The sequence below is a fragment of the Phocoena phocoena genome, chromosome 8 (genome assembly GCF_963924675.1).
Source record: "Phocoena phocoena chromosome 8, mPhoPho1.1, whole genome shotgun sequence".
NCBI lineage: Eukaryota > Metazoa > Chordata > Mammalia > Artiodactyla > Phocoenidae > Phocoena > Phocoena phocoena.
The window spans coordinates 21,399,799-21,414,390 of NC_089226.1; the positions used below are offsets into that span (position 1 = coordinate 21,399,799).

The 14,592-nt window shown below is 40.7% G+C and overlaps 1 protein-coding gene across 1 annotated transcript in view; it reads right to left on the reverse strand.

The window, feature by feature from the left end:
- Window positions 1–14,592, reverse strand: part of POU2AF2 (POU class 2 homeobox associating factor 2) — a 33,065-nt gene that overhangs the window by 2,124 nt on the left and 16,349 nt on the right. Inside the window, 1 exon segment of the mRNA XM_065882346.1 lies at window positions 2,275–2,317. Coding sequence (XP_065738418.1) covers window positions 2,275–2,317 — 43 coding nt within the window.

The window sequence follows — 14,592 nt, forward strand, 5'->3', positions numbered from 1 at the left end:
TAAGTTCGCTTTAGATGGAGCAATAACTGTTCAGTGTCTCTCACTTCTTGTGCACCTTCAGTGTGCCAGGTGCTGTGCTAGACGCTGTGCTTATTCTATCTCTTTGGGCTTAAGGAGATAGAATAAGAAGCCCTTGGCATTTACATTTCATCTAATGAAGTACTTTTTTCACAGTTTCTGAGTTCTGTCCCCATAGATACAGGACCGTTTGCAAGAGGCTGCTTCTGGGGCATGTTATGTGAGACTCAGCATCTCTAGATAAGGTGAGACAATAACCCCGCCCCAAATCAGAGGCAGGCCGTACTCTTCTTCTAATTTTTTTGTACACTGGCCGTGACTTGCACCTATTAGGCACCAGAAACTGCTGCTTGCTTTGCTTCCGTGAAGCAAAGTTAGAGGACCACAAAAAATGTTTTCTGGCTTTGATGAGTCTGGTGTTATTTGCTGCCCTCTTGTGGCCACGTTGAGTCTCTCACTCAGCTCCCCTGGGCACTGCAAGCTAGAGAAGGGAATGCGTGTCACAGAAAGCTTCCCTTGGTGGAAACCTGGAGAGGCTGAAACTGAGAAGAATCTCATTTAAGGTAAGGCCAGTGAAATAGTCCCAGAGGAGAAGAGATGTGTTAGCTAAAGACTTTCTGATCTCGTAGCTCAGTTGTAGCAGGAAACCCTTCATCACTTTGAACGTGGTCAGGAGCACAGACTCAAGGGCTGTAAAACTGATTTTTATTTTTCCAGCTGGTGGTGGGTGTGATCCAATTAGCTAAGACCTACTCCCTCAGGTCACAAAGAGGCTGAGCTGGGAGGGTGATGCGGGTGCTTGTCTTTGTCACCTTTCCCAAACACAGTGGACTGCTTCTGAGCTTTGTCCCTGCCCACCCTGCCCACTCTTCCACAGGGAGAGAAGACAGACTCATCAAGACCTTCCTTCTTATTACACTGACTCAGTCATACATGACTCTCCAGACACAGCATTTTGGCCCCTGCCACCTGATGTGGCACTTCGTATTATGCTCGATACTCTCTCTCCTGAGTTACAGCCCTCTTTCCAATCCATCTGCAAGCTCCATGGGGGCAGAGCTTATGTCTTACACATTTTCTGTAAACCCAGTCGTATAATACTGTGTTCAAAAATTACATGTGAATTTATTCATTCATTCAGAGGAAATCAAAATTCCCTGTAGAAACTTAAAGCATAATTCCACCCACTCCACTTTCATCTTAAATTCTATAGCCCCAAACTTCTAATCTGCTCATGAATTTGAAAGCTGCAGTTAGAGGTTTCATCGTAAGCATAATTCTCCAGAAAAAACATCTGTGCAAGTGAAAATTAATATCAATAAATAAGGTTTCGTTTCATGCCAGGAATTTATATCCACAGTAGTGGTTAAGGCTGAGAACAGAATGAAGAATAAGTAAACAAGGCTTCTAGGATCTCATGTCTGTATTTCCAATTTCCAAATAAAAAAATACAGAGAAAAAAACCCTTTGCTTTTTAAGCATGTATTTTTCTCCCTAAAAAGAGGAAGAATAATTCTAGATGATAACAGAGGCTGCAGAAATTTTCTTCTGTAGAATGGAGCAGATACAACCACATTCCAGTGACAATAAATATGATTGGGAAACACAGCATAGAGACATTCAGATATGTGGGATCGTCTCCTGCTCTTATCCCTTTCCCTTTTCCAGCTCTGAAGGTTACCAAAATTACTGAGAAACCATATGCCCTTCTGAGTTTGGGATCTGGAAGGAACGTGTGTGTGTGTGTGTGTGTGTGTGTATGTGTCTACATGTGTATACACACACATATGAGAGTGCCCCAAATTATTATTAAGAATTCTCCTATTCCATCCCAACAGGAGTACTTAATGAGACATATGTATTAAAATTAATGTAAGGTGCTGAACTAAGTGCCTGGCATATAGAAAGCACCAATAAATAATTGTTATTCCACCTGCCCTCAGGTCTCTCTCTTTCTGTTCTGAAGCATGTGCATAATCTATCAGACCACAGTGCCAGAATCTTAAACATTTTAAAACTGTATCAAAGGCTTAATTGATACTGCTTTTGCCCAATAAGCTTATGCTGGACGGAATGCGTTCCAAATTCAGGAATGACTGAATGAGGTCTGCTTTCCCTGATTTTACATTTTAAAAATAAGTGTTTTAAAGCTGCAAAATTTTGCAAGTGCTGTAAGGCAGCTATGAAAGAATAGAAGCCTAAATGCCTGATTTTGCTCAAAAGAGAAGGAATTGCCCCTTGAACTGCAATACTCACCTGGCATCGGGCCAAACGGAGGCTGAGTAGAGCTGACACTGCCCTGGAAGACAGTGTCCTAAAACACACAAGTGTTTTCTTCTTTAGTTGCAAGTTTGAACTTAAAAAAAGTTTAGGAATACGTTCTACAAGCTTTATTTTCTGCTACTAAGAAACATTTTAGGAGAGGTTAGCTTAGAGGAGGGTCAAATGAGGGTTAAGAACACAATACCAGAAAACAAACAAGGGACAGAGAGAAACCAAAGTTTTAGATTCTGATAAACTTGCCAAAAAGCACAGTTTAGATGAAATAATTTATCTTTTTTTTTACTGTTTGTGTTAATATCCTTCATCAAATATATATCAAAGATTTATATAAATACATACATGCACACACAAATATGTTTGTATTTGGTTTTAACATTGAATGGCCACTTTTTAAGCTGTCTGCCTCCATGTAGAATGGAAGCTTCACTAAGGGTAGAGACCTTGACTGTGACTTGTTCTCAGTGTCCGGAACAGAGTGTGATCCATCATAGACACAATAAAAATATGTGGAATAAAAATAGGCGTCAAAGATCCCGCAGGTTAGTGAGCATAGGAGGCTGAGGGATGTTGTCGGTTGAATTATGTCCCCTGAAAAGATATATTGAAGTCCTAATTACCAGAACCTGTGAATGTGAACTTATTTGGAAATAGAAGGTTTGAAGGTGAAACTAGTTAAATTAAAATGAGTTCGTCCTGGAGGATTGTGGGCCCTAAATCCAATATGATTGTTGTCCTTATAAGAAGAGGAGAGAGACACGCAGAGACACACACACAGAGGGGAGAAGGCAGTCTGAAGAAAGAGGCAGAAATCTGAGAGTTACAACTTCAAGCTAAGGAACACTAAGGTTTGCCAGCAACCACCAGAAGCTAGGAAGAGGCAAAGAAGGATGCTCTCCTAAAGCCTTCTGAGGGAGCCTGGCCCGCCGACAACTTGATTTTGGACTTCTAGTCTCCAGATTTGTGAGACGGTAAATTTTTATTGTTTTAAGGCATCCCATTTGTGGTAATTTGTTACTGTAGCCCTAGGACACTAATACAGGGAGTGATTGATAATGAAACAGATAATTCGGTGTAGTGTGAGAAGTGGCATTTTAGAAGTAAGGTGGGCTGAGGTGGACACCTAAGCCAGTATTAGGGATGGGATGGGGGACATATCCTGGAGGAGTTGATGCTTAAGCTGAGTGCTGAAGGAAGGGTATCCAGGTGAGTAGAGTCTTAAGATATCCAAATGCAAGCTCTGGCTCCAAGATGCCCAGGAACAATGTTGCTGTTGTAAAAGGTGAGTCCTCAACATCCAGTTCTTCGGATTTGAACACTTAGTCTTGACCCTAATAATCCTACAAACTCTCAAGAGTTGGAAGAGATTTTGCAGAGAGTCTCATTCAACTACCACTCAAGGCTGAAATACTCTCCATGTTATCAGCCCTGGGTGCATTTAGCCTATAGTGGTGGAGAACTCAGCACCCTCTGCGAAAGCCTATTTTTTCTTTGGAGACCTCCAGTTGTGATAAAGTAGGCTGAAAAGAGTCATGTTCTTAATTCTAATCTTGGTCCATACAGAATAAGGTAAACCCTTCTTCCATACATAGCTCTTCAAATATCTGAAGATAACCCATCATTTCTCAACTGTCTTAATCAGTCTGGGCTGCTAGAACAAATACCATAGACGTGGTGGCTTAAACAACAAACATTTCTCCCAGTTCTGGAGGTTGGAAGTTTGAGGTCAGGGTGCAAGTAAGGTCGGGTTCTCTGGGGGCCCTCATCCTGGCTTGCAGTTGGTTGTCTTCTCACTGTGTCTTCATGTGGCACAAAGAGAGATCATCTTTTCCACGTGTCTTTTCTTATAAGGGCACCAATCCCATTCATGAGGGCTTTGCCCTCATGACTGAACTACCTCCCCAAAGGCCCCATCTCCAAATACCATCGCGCTGGGGATCAGGGCTTTTTTTAGATTCCATATATATGTCTTAGCATACAGTATTTGTTTTTCTCTTTCTGACTTACTTCACTCTGTATGACAGCCTCTAGGTCCATCCATCTCACTGCAAATAACTCAATTTTGTTCCCTTTTATGGCTGAGTAATATTCCATTGTACATATGTGCCACATCTTCTTTATCCATTCATCTGTCGATGGACAATTAGGTTGCTTCCAGTGATGAGGGCTTTAACACATGAATTATGGGGGTGGGGTACAAGCATTCCATCCATAGCCCCAAACTGGAATTGTATCTTCTTCAGGCAAAATGTCCTCCAACCGTTCAGAAGTAGCCCAGTATTTGAGAGTGAAGACTCTGGAACCAGAGTGTGTGTTTGAATCCCAGCTCTGCCTCTTGTTAGCTGTGTGATCTTGGGCACATGAAGATTAAATGTGATTTTATGTGTCAAGCACTTAGAATAGTTCCTGGCTTAGAGTAAGGAGGATGTAAGTATTAGCTATTATCACTCAGATGCATTTTTATGTCTCTTCAAATCTATGGTATATTCCTCTAAACATGTTTTCCTATTTAATAAGTTAACACTTTCTTTTTTTGTTAAATTTAATTTATTGACATATAGTTGATTTACAATGTTGTGTAAGTTTGTACTGTACAGCAAAGTGATTCATTTATGCATATATGTTTTTTTTATATTCTTTTCCATTATGGTTTATCACAGGATATTGAATATATTTCCCTGTGCTATACAGTACGACCTTGTTGTTTATCCATTCTATATATAATAGTTTGCCTCTGCTAATCTCAAACTCTCTAATAAATTAACAATGGCAAATGGCAGAAGGGAACTCGTGGGCATGCAGGGTCAGAGATGGGTGTAGGTCAGGGTACTGTGATTCTTATATGGGAAGGAAAGGAGTTACTGATTAACTGTAGAAGCACTTGTGTTTGGGCACATTTTCCCATGTTGCCAGGGCCCATGTTATCCAGTGTTTCCCTCTGATTTCCAGCTCTGTCCATCTGGGTCTTTCCTCCGAGACCTGTGCCAGGGCCCATTCCCTGTGGCTTCTGCCTCAGCCTCCTTCACTGGGTAAGCAGGGTGTGGCAGGGTGGTAGCTGTCCTGGGTGCTGCCTGGGGAGATGTCCTGCTGCTCTTCTGCATCTTTTCCTCCCGGCCTGCTCCCTTAAACTGCTCTGGCCAAGGCTGGGGCCAGGAGGAAGTCTTCTGTGAGATGCAGTGCATATGTCCAACCTGATGGACAGAAGTATCGGCACCTGTCAGCCATGCACTGGTTCATCAGCTGCTGTGGCTCTGCCCTGGCCTCTGCCTGAGGCATGACAGAACTCAGTCTGTGCCAACACAGCCCCTGCAGCATCTACCACCACCAATACCACCATCTACCACCACCATTGCCACCAAACAGTCTTCTTATACCCCTTCTTCTTCTTCTGCCCAGTTTTAATTATTACTGTGGAATTGCCAGCACTGTACCTCCCACCCCAACCCAATTTTAATACCTGAAGACTCTACAAAGCTTTCATAATTACTAGCCTAGTTGATTTTATTTATTATTTGATGAAAAGAAGGCTCTTGTGTTTGTTTCTTCTGCATACTTTTGCCCTTTACCTGCTGTGGAAAGTAAACACTCTATTTCCATTCTTTATGGTTAGTCATAAAATTTTACCTGCGTATTTAACAAAGATGACAAGCAGTATCTTTTTAAAATAATTTATTTATTTTATTTTATTTATTTTTGGCTGCATTGGGTCTTCCTTGCTGTGTGCAGGCTTCCTCTAGTTGCGGAGAGCAGGGGCTACTCTTCACTGCAGTGCACGAGCTTCTCATTGCGGTGACTTCTTTTGTTGCGGAGCACGGGCTCTAGGCGTGCAGGCTTCAGCAGTTGCAGCACGCGGGCTCAGTAGTTGTGGCTTGCGGGCTCTGGAGTGCAGGCTCGGTAGTTGTGGCACACGGGCTTAGTTGCTCACGGTATGTGGGATCTTCCCAGATCAAACCCATGTCCCACTCATTGGCAGGTGGATTCTTAACCACTGCACCACCAGGGAAGTCCCTACAAACAGTATCTTAAACCTCCCACTGACAGACAAGATCCTTAGGACATTAACTCTTATTGCTCCTCTCCTAATTTACACGAGTATGTATTTTCTTGTATTTTAGCTTGTTTCTTTTTATTAAACCTCCACAAATTAGACTTCATAATTATTTTCATCATTTTATCAAGTAAATCTGTATTAGATTTCCTTACATGTTCATCATTTTCTTTGCTTATCTGTCCTCCAAAATTTTTTTCTAGATTCAAGTTTCCTTCTTCTGAAATAACCCTTTAGAAAATTCCTTCCCTGTAGGTGGTGTTAGTGGTAAACTGTTTCAGTTTTTTATTTATCTGAAAATATAATTTCTTTTGCCCTGTACTTAGAAGATACTATTTTGGGGTTCATAATTGTAACTTTACAGTTATTCTTTTGTCAGCACTTTAAAGATAGCACTCTATTGTCTTGTGGCTTCCATGATTGCTGTTGAGAAGTTTGCTATTAACCTTAAACTTATTCTTTGTAACAATCTTTCTTTCTTTTCTGACTACCTTTTTAATATACTCCCTTTGTCTTTATGGTTTTTCAAGTCCATCTCATTTTACCTTGGGGTAGATTTTTAAAATGTATTCTGCTTGTATAGGGTGTGCTTCATGTGGCTGGGGGTACATGTCTTTCAGAAAAGTTTCAACTATCCTCTACTTAAATATTGCCTTGCCTGTATTATCTGTATTCTCTCCTTCTGGGTCTTCGATGTATGTTAAATCTTTTACTTTTATCCCCTATATATTCTTAACTTTTTGTTACTTCCTCTATATCCATGATTCTATGTTCTATATTTTGGGATAGATGGGTATAGATTTCTTCAGCTCTACATCCAGTTCACTAATTCCTTCTTCAACTGTAGCTAATTTACTGTTTAACACAAACATTGAAATTTATTGGTATCAATGATTAGATATTTTTTCATTTCTAAAATTTCCATTGATTTTTAAAAAATTTTGCTTGGTTTTTTGTTGAGTGTTCATTATGTATTATGTTATTATTTATTTTGTATTTGGTAGTTCTAATATCTGAAAGTCCTGAGAATTTAACTTTATTGTTTTTTTTTTTTTTTTGCAGTACGCGGGCCTCTCACTGTTGTGGCCTCTCCCGTTGCGGAGCACAGGCTCCGGACGCGCAGGCTCAGCGGCCATGGCGGCATGTGGGATCTTCCCGGACCGGGGCACGAACCCATGTCGCCTGCATCGGCAGGCGGACTCTCAACCACTGCGCCACCAGGGAAGCCCTAACTTTATTGTTTATGTTGACTGTCATTCTTAGTGACTTGTTTCCTTATGCATTTGGTGATCTTTGATTGAAACTCATATCTGGTTGACCTTAATCTGTGAAAATCTGGGTTCCTAAATTGAGGTTGTGCTTCTCCAGAAGAGTTATGCTTATATTGCTTTGGAGGCAGCTCCCTTCCAGGTTCCCTGTCCCAGGTTCATCTCCCCAGTCTTGGCAAAAATAGCTCAAGAACCAGTCTTCATGTATCAGGCTAATTTGAACACCCTTCCTTAGGGGAATCTGCCTTTTTGGTGTGATCAACTTCTCTTCATTCTGTGTCCTTACTTCTGTTCAAACATTTTCCCCACCTTCCATGCTAACCTTCAACCCAACACCCCCTGCCCCAAACCCCCTAGCTTTGGTGATTTCCCTTACTTCCAGCCAGCCCAACAAATTAGTAAAATTTGTTTTATGCAGGATTCTATTTTGTTTTGGGTACAAATCTCCCCACCTCCAGACTGTTGACTATCTGAAACAGAGTCAAATCCCTAAGTATTAAAACTAGAAGTAGATACTGTCCTGTTTTAACCACAGCAGCTTTTATTTTTAACTTTTTATTTTTCTATGACTGCCAACATTTTCCAGCAGAGATTTAGATTATAAATAAAATTCATAAGCACGCACTTGTAGTAATTTCATAAGCACACCATTAGGCACATGACCAAATGTGTTATATCTACTAACATTTAATTATCACAACCACCCCAGAAGATAAGTAATGCTATTTTCATCTTGATGAGTAAATTGAAACAGAGAAAATAACTCGGGTTCCCTTGTAGGTAGGGTTGTTGTTAGTGGTGGTGGGTGGGATCAAACAAGGAACTTTCTGATTCCAGAGCCTATTTCTTAACTACCACAGCATACTGCCTTCCAAGAGCTTTCATAACTTGAAAATAAAAGTCAGAAAACTTCATAGTTTAAAATATTAGTATAAAGGAGACTTAGGGACACTCATAGAGATCATATAATTATATAAAAGCTCACAAAGAACTAGTGAGATTTGTATTTCCCTGTGTGTAAATACTATCCTGGGGGGGCTTCCATGGTGGCGCAGTGGTTAAGAATGCCTGCCAATGCAGGGGATACGGGTTCGGTCCCTGGTCCGGGAAGATCCCACATGCCGCGGAGCAACTAAGTCCATGCGCCACGACTACTGAGCCTGTGCTCTAGAGCCCGCGAGGCACAACTACTGAAGACCACGCGCCTAGAGCCTGTGCTCCGCAACAAGAGAAGCCACTGCAATGAGAAGCCCGTGCACCACAATGAAGAGTAGCCCCGCTCACCGCAACTAGAGAAAGCTCACGCACAGCAGCAAAGACCCAACACAGCCAAAAATAAATGAATTAAAAAAAAACTACCCTGCATATATATATGCGTGTGTGTGTATATATATACACACACACACACTCTTTAGTCCTTCAGTGGATATTCTACTTTTTGGGGGGGAAGTCAGCTTTATTAAGGTATAATTTACATATAATAAAATTCACAAATTTTAAGCATAAAATTTGATGAATTTTGAGCACTTTAACAAACTCTTATGACCCACCACCATGATATAAAACATTTCCATTTAATTATTTAAAGCTGTAGTTAGTGCTGTGCTCTCTATGGTGGCCTGGGAAATATTTAGATGGATAAGTAATACAAAAACCAATGATAACACATAACTTCAGTTTGTCTCACAGAACATAGACGAGATCTAAAGGGCGTATGTTGAGACTGGGAAGGATTTCACTGGATAGATTTTAGAGCTGGCGTCCCAGATTTATAGGTTGAGAAAGAACAGCTTAAAACATGAGCCTTCGGCATGCACACTAGTTATCATTGCTCATGTGAAGGGAAAACACATTCCTTTTCACCTTGTTCAAGATATTATATTTGGGACTTTCCTGGTGGTGCAGTGGTTGGGAGTCCGCCTGCCAATGCAGGGGACAAGGGTTTGAGCCCTGGTCTGGGAGGATCCCACATTCCACGGAGCGACTGAGCTCATGTGCCACAACTACTGACGCCCGCGCGCCTGGAGCCCGTGCTCCACAACAAAGAGAAGCTACCGCAACGAGAGGCCTGCACACCGCAGCAAAGAGTAGCCCTGGCTCGCCACAATAGAGGAAGCCCATGCACAGCAACGAAGACCCAACTCAGCCAAAAATAAATAAATAAATTTATTAAAAAGAAACAAAGATATTATATTCACGCAGTTGCATCTCACCATACTATTTCTCCAGAAGTAATATTGAAATTAATATCGAAAAGCCCATAAATTTTGGCCAAGCGAGATGGTATATAATTTTTATTTTGCATACTGCAAACAACAGGATCCTGCAATGCCAAGTAGCCAAATTTAGAGGTTTACATTTGAATGAAATTTGCCAGTCTGCAACTTCCTGTAGCTAACACAGGCAGCCTCACAGCTGCCCCCAAATCCCCTCCATGAAAATGAGTTAATTTGAACCAACAGGTCACCATGGTAGTAAAGTGATAAGATTAGGAGTTCAGTACATTTATTGTCATTTTTATGACCCTATAATATTTTTAGATGCCAACCTAGTTGAAGGACTATTTTGAAATGTACTAAGGAAAAGAGCTCCAAGTAGCATAAGCTTTTTCACACTGCTGTATATTTTAAAAATTCTGATTACATAGTTTGAAAGTGTCTCTTTAAAATTAAATATATTGCTATTAATGCTTAAATAAAAATCATAGCCACTTGTGAATAGCTGTGATCCTTCTTCAAGGAATTCACAGTATATTTAGTTTTTCATTGTCATCATATCTATGGCTGGGAGAGAGGTGGAACTGATGAAATACTGAACATTTTAAAACCATCTTTTAATATCTGTTTTGAGACCCACCATAAGTCATATGATTTTCCTCCAACTTTGAAATGAATGTAAAGTTAAGGCCAGATATAATGCTGTTAGCTTTTAAATGGACACCTGTGTTAGGATGGAATACCTTCTTCCTCCAAAAGAAAATGGGCATAGAGAATTAGATGCCTTAGTTAATGTGACAAGTATGTAGTAGAACTGGGGCATTCTGATTGGTGTGAAATTTTATACAGTGACTAAACTATACCATACCTGTTCTAATAAATCTTACTAGTTTTGCAAAGTTTGAAAGAGGTTTTGATTTATGGACCCATTATCTGAGTTACTGATACATAGTAATTTAATCATGAATAAGAAAAAACACTTCATAATGAATAGGAACTAGAGTTTTAAGCAACTACCATGTGCCAGATGCTTTATATGATGTTATCTTATTATAAAGTAGATATTATCATCTCAAGTTTACAAAAGAGGAAACCAAGCATCAGAGCAGTTAAGTAATGTGTCCCAAATTATCTATTTAATAAATTACAGAACTAGGATTTAAACCCAAACTCTCTGACTCTCAAATTTATTCTCCTTTAACCAGTAGGTTCTGTGCACTAGCCCTTCCACCAAACCAAAGATATTTACCGGGCACCTCTGATAAGCTAGGCACAATGCTGAATGTTTCAGGTACTAGAAAAAATGCAACAAGGGCTTAGATTAGTATCTACTTAGGGACACAAGCCATTTGTGGTGGATTAAATATGGCCAGAATTACTTTGCAGCTCTTCCCATTGACAAATTAGTCTATCTCTATACCCCTTGAATCTGGGATGGTTTTGTGACTAATAGAATGTGGCAGAAGTGATGTTATGTGAGTTTCAGAGTCTAAACTTCAAGAGGATTTGCTGCTTTCACCTTTGCTTGCTTGAAATTCTGCCTTACAATTTCCTCTTAAAAAGTCATTCTAGGACTTCCCTTGTGGCACAGTGGTTAAGAATCCGCCTGCCAATGCAGGGGACTTGGGTTCGATCCCTGGTCAGGGAAGATCCCACATGCTGTGGAGCAACTAAGCCCATGTGCCACAACTACTGAGCCTGAGCTCTAGAGCCCGCAAGACACAACTACTGAAGCCCAACGTGCTCTAGGGTCCATGTGCCGCAACTACTGAGCCCGTGTGCTGCAACTACTGAAACCCGTGTGCCTAGAGCCCGTGCTCCACAACAAGAGAAGCCACCGCAATAAGCCCGCACACTGCAAGGAAGAGTAACCCCCGCTCGCTGCAACCAGAGAAAGCCTGAGCACAGCAACGAAGACCCAAAACAGCCAAAAAATAAATTTAAAAACAATTAAAAAAAAACCCCAATGTATTAAGAAAAAAAAAAGTCAGTCTAGCTTCCTGGAGGATGAGTGAGTGTGTGGAAGCAAATCCAGGCACTCTGCTGACAGCTAGCACCAACTGCCAGACATGGAAGGAGCCATCCTGGACTTTCTGACAAGGCTGGACCTCCAGTTGAATGCAACTGCATGAGTGCACAGAAGTACACAGCCAACCCACAGTATTGTGAGAAATAATAAATCATTATTATAAATGACTAAGGTTCAGTGGGCTCTTATGCAGCGGTAAGTAACTGATAGAGACATACCCAGGAAAAAGTAGCTCATGGTACAGAACAGTACGTACCTAGTGTCCAGGTGCATGGTCCATGCTCTACATACTCTGGAAGTGAGAAAAGGGGCAAATCAATGTGCTAAGGATTTGAATTTGGCACTGAAAGATGAGAGGATGCAGTGGAGAAAGGAAGCTCCCAGGTGCAAGGAATTTTGTGAACCAAGCACAGGTATGGAAAAACATGGCTCTTCTTCAGGGAATAACAAGCAAGTTGGTTTACCCAGAGCAGAAGTTTCACTTAATTGATTAAATAAAAATATGTTGTGGGGACTTCCCTGGCGGTCCAGTGGTTAAGACTTCACCTTCCAATGCAGGGGGTGCAAGTTCGATCCCTGGTTGGGGAGCTGAGATCCCACATGCATCGGGGCCAAAAACCAAAACATAAAACAAAAGCAGTATTGTAACAAATTGAATTCAAATTAAAAATGGTCCACATCAAAAAATCTTAAAAAAATATATTGTATGCCTACTATGTATCAGGATTGTGGTAATTCCCAGAAATACAAAGAGGAATAAGGCATGGATTCTAAGGGAGCTCACAGTTTCAAAAAGAAGAGAGTTGCAGAAATATATATGTAATTGGTGCAGTAATAAAAACAAGGGTTGGGAGAACTAGCATTTTATGAATACCTACTTCATGCCAGACTCTGTATCAGGCACTTTACTTATGTGTTTCATCACTTTTAGTAACAACTAACATTTGTGTGCTTTATATGCTCTGCAGTATGCTAAAGATTCACACGCATTATGTCATTAAAGCCTTGTCATTAACCAATGAAATAGACTGTAGTAAGTTATTATCTCTAGATTACAGATTGGAAACGAATAGGCAGTATAAGGACTTGTCAAGGTCACAAAGCTAGTGAGTGGCATAGGCTGGATTCTACTAGATCTACTCTAACCATGATTTAGTGCAGGTAGGGGGAGGAGGTTGGGGTTAGGATGAGGGTAGGGGTGGAGGCGAGTTGCTATCTTGAGGGATGACTGAACGTATCGTATTGTAGGTGATATATGAATCCCTTTTTGAAGGATGAAAAGAAATCAGTAAGCAGATAGGATAAGGGGCATTGTTGTTGGGGAGGAAAGCAAAGGCTCAAATGTGTGGACAGCATGTCAGAGACAAGGAAATGTGTGCAGGAAGTGTGCAGACAGGGAAACTGGGGAGAAGCTGGAGGAGGGGGCAGGAGCCAGGTTATAAGAAGCTTTTTTGAGCCAGGCTGAGGAGCTTGGACTTTGTTCAGTAGCAGGCAGTGGTCCTTTAAGTGGCTCTTAGCAGTGTAGATGTGCTGAAAGTGGCATTCTAGGAAATTTAATCTGGGGCTGAAAATGATAGGTCAGAAATTGTTGGTGGGGTGAATATATGGGCCATTGCAGCTGAACAGATCCAGTGATACAGGTCTGAGGAGCTCTCAGTAGGGCGGGGCTTCAGGAGGCCAGGAGGGGACATTTATATCCACCTCTATTTGGCTTTCTGTTAGAGCCTGGCGAGAGCTGATACTCTCCCTGTGGGTGCTAAGGGCTGCTGGCCACCTGTCCCAGTTGTACCAATTCCCAGGGCTCTTTCTCTCTTTTCTTCTTTATCCCCATCCTCCCCACTGATACCTGTGTGCAAAGAGGGGCCTGGCGTGTCTCCCTCATACTGCCCTGTTTACAGAGGAAAAAACTCTACATCCTTAAGTGATTTAATAGGGCATTGGGTAGGTCCAATCCTAAAGCCTATAAGAATTTGTGAGGAAGGAATATTGAAACATATATCCTTAAAAACACTTACCTTGCATCTTTAAAGCCTAGATTATAGGGGATTTATCTCACAAAGAAAGAATTGTATTTGTGCACCTTGTTTGCAATATCACCACTTCAGGTGACAGCAGGGACTATGTAATTGACATAGACGGAGACATGAAAGGATGAAGTGCTTTGCTTAGTGCCTTCGAATGTATAGAAGTAAAATGAAGACTAAAAAAGGTCTGTTTAAATTCTCTCTTGGGGGACAGGAATTCACCATGAAAACATTATTTTATGCATTTTTGTAATAGTACATGTAAATATCTAAGATTTTATGTTCATTAACTTGGTGCAACAGCTTAATTTCTTTCTAATAAAATGTCATAGAGAAATTCTGGAAGACAGCACATAAAACTCAGTATGGTGACCCCGGGAAGTAGAACGAGGGGATTGGTAGGCAGAGAAGGTCAGTAGACTTCTATTTTTTATTTTATATTATTTTATTATGTTTGAAATTTTATCATGTGTTACTTTTGTAATTGAAACAACCAGTTAATAAAAATTTAAAAATAGAATTTAAGTCATATCTTTATTGTAAATCTCAAATAAAAAAAAAAAAAACTGTGGTTCCAAGTGTCTTGCATTTCTGGTATATGAACTATTTTATGCCCTTTGGAAAGTAACACTGTTTACAGAATTCCAGATTTCTGACAGTTTCTTGAAATTTTACTGGTAAAACTCTCCTGCTTGGCACAAAATTATGT